Here is a 12,141-nt window from a genome sequence, read left to right on the forward strand (position 1 = left end):
CTGTGTCTTATAGCTGTGTGTGTGTTTATGCCTGTTTGTGCTTTTGAATGCCTCTGCCAGAAATGCGATCTAAGCATTCCTTGGGGATTTTGCATTGCAGTGACAGAGAAAGTGACTAATTTCAGCACATGTCATGACTCACAATGTCTAACAAGAAAAAGCAAATAAGTTTTACCCAGAAATAGCTTTCCAAGTCCTTTTTATCTGATTAAAACATTTTTTTTCCTACCAGCTTTCCTCTCCTTGGTAGCACCATAAACACAAGATGTGAGCTTTTATCTGGCTGCCACACTTTTGAATTTTAAGTCAACCTTGTAAAAAAAAAAAAAATCAAATAAAGTAAAACCTTGAGCTGTTCATGAACTGGAAGAATTTGCTCTGATTGAAAGGAAATGTGGCACTACAGTACATCCAAAGTAGCTGTTATAAATGTTTAATATGAGCACTTTCTGGTGCATTAAACATATGGGCTACAGTATGAGTCACCACAGCATGACCACTTTTAAAGGATAGCTGCAGTGTTGGCTACAGTAAACACCTACTGGGTGACCACAGAGCATTGCCTAAACATGAAAACAGGCTTCAGGTTGTTTAAACTAGAGGTGCATGCTGGGAGTAATAAGTGATTCAGGCTTAACAAACTGTCTTACATTCACTATAATATACTCAATTTGTGACACTATCGCCTAAAAATGTATCTCTATATTTTTTTATATCATATTATATTTTAATAATTTAGAATTATGTATTTCTTATGGCACTAAAATTGATATATATATATATATATATATAGGAATAAGTATGTGTTATTGCTTGTATTTTAGTGAATAAAGAGTAGTTTGCGTCTTATGGAAACGGAAACCAAGTCACTTTATTTGAATAATTAATAATCACTGAAATTTTCATAGTCCACGCAGAAACGGGGGCACATGAAGAAACACTAACCTAAAGAAAATCGCGGATGGATGCGTTGGAATTCACTCATTCGCCGTTGGAAAGACCGACCTTGATGCGCTGGATGTGCGGGTTTGTGCATTCATAAAAACATTCGCACATCATTTGCATACCCCAAGAACTCGCAGGCGCGCGCGTGCAGTTACGCACTTACACGTGCGCGCGTGCGTCCAGCCTCCCGGCCAGGCTCTATAGCAGCGCTGTCCCACACGGCGCGAGCACACGGTTATCGGTTTCAGCACGGGACAGACCCTGCATCCTCTCACAGCAACATGGCGACAGAGGTAAGAAATCCTGCTCCTCCGCTGCCTTTTCTTTTTTAGTGGTTTATGTTTTTTAAAAAAAACATCAACAATCCCTAAGTGACTCTGTGTCTTCGTTTGTTGTTTTTTTTAAGAAGTGCAGGTGGAGATATTCAGTCTTGTGAACCGGATGTCTTGCTTGTTGTGCCTTTGATTGTTGTTATTGACCGTGGTTCGGGTGAATGTTCAACCTTAATTCAATCAAATCCACCCACTGGTTCCGGCTTCTCACGAATCTGAATCACGCAAGATAACATTTTTCACCCAGGAGCCCACTTCCACCTCCGATACTATAATTGCAGACAGATATCTTCAGATAAAGAGTTTTGTTTTTTTCATATATATATTTCTTTTTTATCATAATCAGTATTTTTCATATACTGCCTAAGAAACAGATACCTAGTAGGCTCAAAGCTGAGAAGACTGAGAGGTGATGATGATGATGATAATGATGATGATAATGATGATGATGATGATGATGATGATGATGAAGGAGTCAGCACCATGGACAGGGACAGTTTCTCACTGTCTTTCCCTCATGTCATACTTTTAAATCAGCCTGACAGTGCTTTGTACTTACATTTTAAATGAAACAGCTTTGGATAATCAGTCCTGTGGGGTCACACTCCCCTCATGACTAATAAATGTTAAACAGAAGATGTAGACAGTACATGACAGAAACTGTACAAGCAGTCAGTTGGTTAGTCACATAGTACAGGTGCTTACTCCAATCAGCATCAGCAGTGTTTCCAGGTGTATCTCTAGCCTCAGTAATGCCTTGGAGCTCTCTGGCCAGCACCGTCTTCCCCTGTCTCCCTTTGTGTCCTTGGTGATGTCATCATCCCACTGAAGACACAGCTTAGTTATCATAATAATGGTCTCATTAGAGGAGATGGTTATTACTTTGGTGCAATTTTTGTGACAGCTTACTGTCAACTCTCCAGTGTCATGCTCCAAGCATTTTACTCATGCATGCAACATGTGCATGGGTCTAAGGTTATATATTATTTGCATGTCCATGTGTATGTGGGTGACAGATCACATACACATGGACCAATTTATGAGTGAGTGAAGCTGCAATTCAAACATAATGATGCTGAAGAATGAAGCAGGACATTGCTGGGTAGGATCCATGATTTGTTTTTTTTTTTTTTTCCTTTTTTAAATTTTTGACTCTGAAAAGCATTGGCACAGCGGTGCTGGTTTCCTCTGGTGGTCTGCCAATATCCCTGTCCAAGACCCATCAATTAAACACACACACACATGCATATCCACACAAAGATGTACAGTGTGTGGAACCGGGACAGATTTAATGTCCAGAGCCCATCAATTATCTATGGCATATTTAATGTGAACAGGCTGCCGCAGTTTGTAACCATCAGTGATTGGTGACTGAGATGAGCAGCAGTTTACTCTCTCTCTCTCTCCCTCTCCATGTTTTTTCTATCTGCCTCTCCCTCTCTCTTTCTCTCTCTCTGTTTGGTATTATATTACAACCCCTTCTATGGCAATTGATGCATGCCAAATCACCAAAATGACCATGTTAAGTGACTGATTATCAATAAGCACATACTTCTACTAGACTGTTTGTGCTGCATGGATGATCTCTGGATCCATTAGGTCCACTATTGCCAGAGTCTCCTCTCAGTCTGTTGGCGAGCCCTGGCTCAACACAGAGGCTGGTACAAACTCAGCTCCCTATACAGAAATAACAATCCACCTTTTTTTCCAAATAGATTTGCTCTTTCAGCCTTGGACCCACAGTCACTGATCTTCCACCTAGATGTCATGGAAATTTGACTGCTTTGTCAACACTGTCTAACTTTCATTGATTTATAGACCTCTGACCAACCTAGCTTGGCAGTAAACATGAAAAATCCTGCTCCCAGTGGCAGGAAAGTAGTTAATATTATGAAGAGATGAAAGAGAGCGCTGACAGTAAAAAAAAAAAAAAAAAAAAAAAATATCCGAAAGAGCTCTGAGACGAGAATGAAATGTCTGAGTGCAGTTACTGTGTGTGCTGTAATTGTGTGTGTCCTTTGCAATATCTGCCCACTGGCAGCACTCACCCATGTTGTCGCTGCTTCTTGAGTTGGAAGGAATAAACTCGGAAACATGTCATGGCAGTTAGAATCTTACGCAGCCATAGATCCAAACTAGAGGGCATAAATAAAGGGAGGGTAATGTAAATACGTTATGTGTTTTTTTATTTTCTTTTCTTTTTGTCATGTGGAGGCTTTGGTGGATAATGTGTATTCTTTTACTTTTGGTTTAAACTGACGTACTGTAGAGTCCTTCACCTCTTTTGGCCACTGGCTATTTCCACTCAAAACTGATCAAATGCATATGTTTCCTTCGGAAAATCCTTCATGAGAAAACCTTTTAAACCTTTTATTACGTCAAACTAATTGGCAACAAAAATGTATGTGGATTTCCATTTTAAGTTATTTGAATATATAGCATTACCCTGCGGTTAGAATAAGATTTATGTGTTTAGTTTCTTTGTGCTTTGCTATTTTGTTGATTTCTGTCTGTTTTAGTTAGTTTTGTGCGATATGTTTTTATGAGCTTCCTTAACTGGTGTTATGTCTCCCTTCTGTATCCTCTTTTCACTTTGTTTATTGCAGCTCTGAGTTAAATCAGTGTGCAAACAAATGTAAACTAGAAGTTAAAAATGCATGGGTGGGAGGAGAAGTCAGACGGTGTAGCACGGTGCAGAGCTTCTTAATAGATTCCTATGTGATCATTATGACACTTTAACATTGCTGTCTGTTTGTGTAGCATATTTAGATACAGAAATAAACTGGATTTGTACCCCGGTCTCCCACGCAGGAAAGTAAACATCAGCACTCTGCCAACAGAAAACGTTTATCTTCTAGGCTTAAATGGACATAGACAAGGCCACTTTGTCAGTAATATCAATGCCACGTGACTAAAGAAATTTTTTTTAAAGTCCACTTGTATAAAAGCTGTTTGCGGACTTTGAAAGTTGTATATTAAGTAAGGGGGTGGGACAAGCTTCCTGTTTATTCAGGTTAGGGTTGGAGAGTGAATCCAAATATGATACGAAATTATATAGATTGTACTGGCTGATGTGACATTTCAAGAATGCCATTTTTAATCAGGCCTAGGAAAAACACACACAACGGAGGCACAGTGAAAAGGATTTTATGTAATGGCAAAGATGAAAACCTATGCAGAGCTGCCTTTTTCAAAACATAAGTTTGGTGCAGATGGTGGGCATGAGATGTTTTCCTTTGTTCTCATTTCATTTTTCTATTTACATCTTAGCACTGCAACTCACAATACACTCATACACACTACTATGCATCCAAGTGATGTTGCAAGAGTCTGATACAGATGACAATCAACATTTCATTAGCCCTGTCCTGCACAGTGTGACATGATCATTGTTGCCATGTGGTTTAACAGCACCTTAAAAAACCGAAAGAGTGTGACTATACGTCTGTGTAACAGGGTTGGCCAAATATAATAGTTGTGACCTTTTATTCATGACATCCCCATTAGGCCAAAATGTTATAAACTCTGTATCACATATTTTCAAGCTAATTAATACCAAGGGAGTGGTGGGGTAGACATCCATGTTTGGGCAAATAAATGGGCTTTGCATTTAATTTACAGCTCCTGTTGTATAGAAATGTTAAGCAGAGGTCAATAGGTCAAGAACAGGCCAGAGCACATGACGACTGGCCTGACTGCAGTGCATGTGATGATGGAAGTGAAGCTGGTGAGGTTCATTCAGATACTTCTGGTCTGGTCTTGATTTCTCACTCTCACACACACACACACACACACACACACACACACTCATACACTCATACATACATACATACATACATACATACATTCTCACAGTCAGAAGAAACATGTGTAATCTTAATGAATCTGACTCGTCGCCAGCTAATTCTGACATGGATAAGTGATGCTCAATTGTGTGCTGGTAATTGCTTCTATTAATAGAGTGGCTTGTTGTTTATCACGATAGCCCGAAGATAGAGCAGGGAAGAGGAGGGAGCTGGTGTTACAGAAACAGCATAGGCAAAAAGAAGGATATTAAAAGCTCTTGTAGACAGAAGGATCTAGTGGCTGTGAGACGATTTTGGCAGTTGTCAGACTAAAATAGAAGCTTGGATGCTATTCCCGGTTGTGAGTGATACACAATTTATAGAGATAAACAACTATCTCCATGACTGCATACATGAAAATGACTCTCTCAGGCAGGTGCTCTCATAAACAGAGCTTCTCTTTGCTTTCAAAAATGTTAATATGGCAATAGCTATCCATGTTTTGATTCTAATATCTATAGAATTAAAATCTGCCTGTAATAAAGAATCACCACACACATTTTATAAGATATGGAGTCTCTGAAATGAATGCATCCTATGCCTCTCTCTGGGTTTGATACTCTATATTCTCACCCCCCCTTTTTTTTTGTTCATTTCTCTCTCATCCTTTTCATCCAACTCCTACTGTACCTCTAATTGCCATCCTCTTGAGAGGAGTAATTTAGATCAGCAGGGGACACGTTTACTCTGGCCCACTTGCTCTTTGCCGTATGCCTCTCAGGGGAATAACTGTTTGGGTGTAAAACACTCCACTCAATATCAATGTGCTGTAACGTAGAGTATTTCAAAATGTTGGTTATTACTGCAATTGGGCCTATTGATGCAGGAGGAATGCAGTAAAAGTACTGCAATGCTGTTGATGTAGTTATTTAGTACTATTTGCACCTGTAGGCAGGAAAAACAACTCAAAACCTCCAGGAAATATTATTTTATTACTTTATTAATACGTAACATTTTACAAGTTATGTTTGTACAGTAGAAATACTACATAAGCACCTAACCACCCACTTACTATATACAGTAAAATACCACCCATCTGTTGCAGAGTTATCAGTTCAGCGACAATCAGGAGGATGTTAATTAGGAATGTTTTGTAAAGAAAGTCATATTTAAATTCCCTGTATGTTAAGCTACAGCTCAAAAAAGCACTCTTTCAAAAGCAGAGAGAGACCTGCTACTCTTTTACCTACATGATTATACTGTAAATATATTCTGGTGTTTTTCCTCTGTTGTTAGTTCCACAACCTTCAGGAACTGAGGCACAGCGCATCCCTGGTAACCAAAGTGTTTATACAGAGAGACTACAGTGAAGGAACAGTCTGTCGCTTCCAGACCAAGTTCCCTTCAGAGCTTGACAACAGGGTGAGTTCAAATACAAGTACACACTGACATTTACATATTCAAGCAAATGTGAAAATCCCAATTCACCTGAAACAGCACTCTCTAACATGGAGAGATTGATGGCTCAATATAGCATAATTAGATTACTATATTGTTTCATCCTGAATCACAGAACACACATGAATGATGAATATATTGACGTGTGTCAATATATATTAGTTTCTATTTGTAACTTAAACTTGTACTCCAGCACCACCAAGTGCATTCTAAACTGAGCATAACAACAAATCTGCCAATGATAATCCTTAAAATGTTTCAGTGAATGTCTGAAATCTGAACATTATGCCTAATGGAAAGGTTTGCTGATATTGCTAGAATCCCATTTCACAGATGGATATAAGCTTTGGCGGCACAACCTGTAATATCCTGCAGTTTGAACTCAACACAAAGAAGCAGAATGAAATTGTCACAACTATATTAAAACTCTTCTTTGTGCAAGGAAGAAAGGTAAAACTAAAAAAAAAAAAGTCAAACCTGAGTCATAATGCTTCTATTTTCATGCTTATTAAAACCATTTGAGGTGCAAATGTGCTCTCCCTGCATTGCTGTAGTGGTGTTATGCAGGGTTATTGTTGATGTCTAGCAATTAGCATCTGAAGCAGACAGTCCACACCCACAGAGCAAGAAATAAACATAGACAGAGAAACACAGAGGGAGTGAGTATGAAGGGACCATTAGAAAACTTTAAACTGTCTCAATTCACTAAAAGTTCTCTGTCAGATGCTCAATCTATTACCAATCTGACCAGTTATTCCTCTAAGTCTTAGGTTTAGTCCTACTCTGCAAGTGAGGTGTTTTTAGGATTGTCTTGGGCTCAGCAGAGTGTAGCTGGTATATTTTGCAGGTGGTTTTAGGGCCTAACAGCTATGCCAGAATAACTTTCATTTTCACAGTACTTATGAAGTATACATGCCTTAATTTCTTTACCTGGATGTTTGTTTCTGTTTGTAAGTAGATTGAGCGAACCTTGCTTGAGGAGACGGTGAAGACCCTGAACTCTTGTTATGCAGAGGCAGAAAAAATTGGAGGTCAGTCGTACCTGGAAGGATGTCTGGCTTGTGCAACCGCGTACATCATCTTCCTCTGCATGGAGACACGATATGAGAAGGTAACAAACCTATAGGCATGAAACAATAGGGCTTAAAATAGCCATACTTATGTGTGTGTGCCTTAACCTATATAAACCAGTTACAAAATATATATTATATTATATAGATAAAAAATATATAACATATATATATATATATATATATATATACTGTATATATTAAGTACAATATATATATTAAATAACAATTTTTTGAAATATGCTTTCTGAGATCTAAATGAGCTCATACCACTCTTATGAGGTAGAGTGAGTAGGCAATTTTCTTAGTTTAGCATTTTTATTTTTAATTTGAAAGTGGTCCAGCTGGGGTGCAACCAAGGCATAATGCAGACAAAATGACATTCCCAATGATTCGCCTGCCCCAGAGAAGTTTTTGAGGTCTGAGTCAAAACCCTTTAAAGGGCAAATTTGCATATCTAGTTCAGCCACTATCGAGGCATATCTTGATCATGAGCTTTCCAACATGTTTGATTTTATCATAGCCAAAAACAAAATGTGATTATATTAGGAAGCAAGTCTGAGACAGGAGTTAAGCAATATTTGATGAGAAAGCAAAAGGAAACTGGGAAGGGAGAAGGATGAAAGCAGCAGATGTACACTCACACAGGTCAGTGGTCTTTCTAAAAAGAAACAGCTCACGAGTACACTTCATGTGAGATCACTTGTTTAGGTTGTGCAACACTTTGGGACAAATATGTGTGAGCAGTGCAAAACTTGTAGATTTTAAAGGTTTTGTAGCCCCCCTCATATTTGTGTATTTTATATTGAGACAGAGCCAGTTGCAATTATCTTAGTAGAAAAACCAAAGCCGTGGGGAGGAAGCTAGCCTGGCTGTCTTCAGTTTAAAACCTCTTCCTCTACCTATCAATGTTCTATCTCACTTTAACACACATGGTGATATCAATCTTTTCATCAATCTACTGGCTCTCAGAAACCAAACAGACCTGTCCCCCTAAATGTTAAATAGGCCTTTAATTGTTTCATACCTGCTTTTATTAAATAAACATTTTCTTCAGGGCACACCAGGCCTTACTTTTTAGTATGATTGATCACCATTTTCTCATTTCTGCAGCTAAAATACACCTTCTATAGAAAATGTAATCATTAATTCCAAAAGGGGAAAATGTGTTTTGACCTATCATGGATTGCAGAGCAGACCTGATGATGTCACGTATGATGATGTAAAACATTTGGGCTGTAAATGAAAGGAAATCATACATTTCCACTCAGTCTTTTAGGCAGCCAGTTTTTCACACTGGTAAGACACATAAACAACCAACAGGCAATTCACCAGTTTTACCCTATTAAAGTATCTTGGAAATATTTTACATGTTATGTGCTGGAGGAAACTGGAGCTCCTGGAAGAATCCAATGCAGGCACTGGAAATACATGCAAACTCAACACAGAAATAATTTTAATATCAGACTATATAAGATATGCAGGTAATTAAATGGATCTGGATCCTCTTAGCGTGCAGAAGAATACTGGAAAATTTTTGCTCAAACATTTTTCATTAACAGCTGGAAATCATAAATTGCACTGTCTGTGCACTAATTTCCTCCCATATTTTTCCACTTTTACGGAAGTCAGTTCTCGTTCACACATAAAAATATTCAGTTGTGTGTTCTAATGCACCCTGACTCTCTAAGGTCAAAACACACAGTTATTTACTTCCACTGACACTGGACAGCAGAGCCAGAAACCATGAGATACCATCACATTCTTGAATCCACTTGTTTCCCTCAGCAGTCCATCCACAACATTTTAAAATCCGCTCTAAAGCCCACACCTGTGTGCCGGTGGGCAAACCGTGGCACGCCAGCTGTAACATGACATTTACCTTCCGCAGAACAAACATGTCCATCTTGAGAAAGGGCAGGTGATTAAACAAGAACACATGCATACATAACACAATCGCATACACAGTGAGTTTGATTAATCCTCTTGTGGTTTATTTTCTTTTGTGTGTGTGTGTGTGTGTGTGTGTGTGTGTGTGTGTGTGTGTGTGTGTGTGTGTACCTGTCGCTGTTTTAGATGAAACTGGAGTGGCATGAAGTCACACCATGCTTCTCTGTTCTGATCTCTGTCACCCACAACATTCATCTCCTTAGTCTTGCCGTGTGTTGTAAACATTTCTTTATCAAAGTGGCACAGCGGTCCTGGGAGCTCGACCAAGAAGCACAGAAGAACTTATTGCTGTATTGAAGCCATGCAGAAATGGCCTGGTCTGAGGCTCCTTTCATCTCCATGTCAGCTGTGTGCTGCTCCATTGAGACCCTGAGATTGTATCAGCCCCACAGGAGAGTTGTTTATTTACTTGTTTAACTTCATCATCTTGGCTGAAATGACGTTATGACTGACGATGAACAAATACACCCACCCAGGTTGATGCTGTGTGTGCACATATGCGTGTGTGCGCCGATAAAGAGGCCACACACCAGCGAGTGTGGATCTGTGTGCAAAGTCAGTGGAGCACTGAGACATCCTTGATGCTTGTATCTCCCCCTATCAAAGGACGCTGATTACTCCCAGCATGTCAGAACAGATACATGTGCACACAAGCATTTGTACAGCTTCCCTCACGCATAGTTTGTGTCCTCTGTGTCTCTCTTGTTATTTAAAAAGAAAGTGGCTGCGCATATGCTTACACACATTGTTCCCTTTATAATGCACTTGGTGACATAAACAACTTTCAGTCAAGCACAGGGATACACTCATAGCACGTGACACCTTTACCTCTTAGGTAGAATACACACACTTACAAAGCTCTTGCAAACAGGGCTGTCACATACATGCCAGTACAACAGAAGCACAGCTTGGATAGTTGACTGTCGTATTGTTATGCTGAAGAGGACTGAGCTGCAGTGGAAGGATTGGCCTTTTCCCTGCATCACAATAAACCCATTAGTCAGGGCTCCGCTGTATGTCTTTGCTTCTTCTCTAAGCTGTTTGATTCTATTTGATGGAGGTTTTAACAAAAGCCACAGTTTATATTGTGCTAAGAATTTGGGGATATACAGTACTGTCATTGTTTTATGCCAAATATTGATTGCGTTCTGCTTACAGTAGGTATACTTTGAATGGATCTGATTTAAAGCTGTGCATTAGAGCAACATGCATTTTGATGGTTCCTTCCTATTTAGCTTTTCCCTGAGGAAATCCATTTCTTGTTTGCTCCCTGACTGTAACATTTTCCAGAGATTTCATAGCAAATCTCTTCTTCTCCCAATAAGAGCCAGAAAGACGTTTTCTTCTGTGGTTCAGTCTCCAATAGCAGAGGTCATAATATTAGCAGCTGTGCCTGCAGCTGTAACAGGCCATTGACATCCCTGAGGAGCGATGCTCAGTGTGTTGCTTGCTCTCTATTGTTTTAATCTCTCAAGGCTGAGTGCTGCAGTGACCTTTAGTTAACTTACAAGAGAGGATGTGAATCTGTCATGTTCAGTAAATCAGTTTAGAAATACTCATGAAAGGGTCATATCTCAGTGAATCATACTGTGAAAGGGTTGTTGTAGTTACTACTTGGATTCTGTTTTGCAGTTTTAATGGTGTACATAGACTATCAAGTTTACAAAAAAGAAGAAAGATGTGCAGTAAGTGAATTGTACAGGACTTAAATAAATCCACAGGTTAGGCAGATTGTCATGTGCAGACAGTTTTGGTTTTGCTTTCGAAGTTATAGATTATATGTTTGAATATAATAACAAAGTTGTAATAAACTAGAGTTTCTATTTAATACAGAGTATGTGATGCTGTGATTTTTTTCTTTGAGTGATACGAATGTGTGTTGTTTTAGCACAGACATGCAGATGTGTGAAAGATGGCATCTCCCTTTAGGAGCAGTGAGAGCTATCTCAGTACATTAGGCCCAATGGGGCATGTGTTACCTGACTCACACGGTTAGGTAGCGTCATGGCACATCAGCATTGTTGGTGTCCACAGGGGCATAACTGAGCCTGAATATGTTGCTGCAAAGATACCACTTTAGCTAATAGCTATCCAATAGCCATGACCAGCCATCAGTCAGCAGTCATTCGGATGATATCAGTAACAACCTGTGACTGCATCACTGTGTTTTAGTCTCCAAGGAGATATGTGTGTAATTAGATTTTATTTGATGCATAGGAAAATGTATATAGACATCTTTATATGAACCCGTGTGCCAAGGCATGGTCTGAACTTAGCATTCAGTTTCAATTTCCCCTGCTGCTCTGTGGTTTTTGCGCAGTTGATGCAATACGCACTTGCAAAACTGAGAAATAACTCCAGTGCCAGTGTAATCTAAATAAACTGTCCACCTCACATTTTAGAGTGTTTCCAAATTGCCCCGACAGTTAACCAATGCATGACATTTAGCCTGAGAGAGCCATCTTTGGAATTAGGAACTAAAGCATCTAAATGGAAAACTTCAAAAAGAGAAAAGCTAATGCTAGTCAGTTTTAGTAATTCAATTCATACAGCCTTGCTTGACATGAGTGGCTTGGAACTATATATAAAAATAAGTGCTGT

The 12,141-nt window shown here is 39.2% G+C and overlaps 1 protein-coding gene across 3 annotated transcripts in view; it reads left to right on the forward strand.

The window, feature by feature from the left end:
* The first annotated feature begins 1,153 nt into the window (after positions 1-1,153).
* golga7bb (golgin A7 family, member Bb) overlaps positions 1,154-12,141 on the forward strand; it is a 75,116-nt gene continuing 64,128 nt past the window's right edge. For all 3 annotated transcript variants that reach the window (XR_003295840.1, XR_003295839.1, XM_026309283.1), the window contains exons 1-3: positions 1,154-1,238; positions 6,359-6,484; positions 7,479-7,631. Coding sequence is in view for 1 of the 3 variants with exons in the window: in XM_026309283.1 (XP_026165068.1) it covers positions 1,227-1,238; positions 6,359-6,484; positions 7,479-7,631 (291 nt within the window). In the remaining 2 variants the exon portion in view is untranslated. The remainder of the gene's footprint in view (positions 1,239-6,358; positions 6,485-7,478; positions 7,632-12,141) is intronic.

The sequence above is a fragment of the Mastacembelus armatus genome, chromosome 15, assembly GCF_900324485.2.
Source record: "Mastacembelus armatus chromosome 15, fMasArm1.2, whole genome shotgun sequence".
Classification (NCBI taxonomy): Eukaryota; Metazoa; Chordata; class Actinopteri; order Synbranchiformes; family Mastacembelidae; genus Mastacembelus; species Mastacembelus armatus.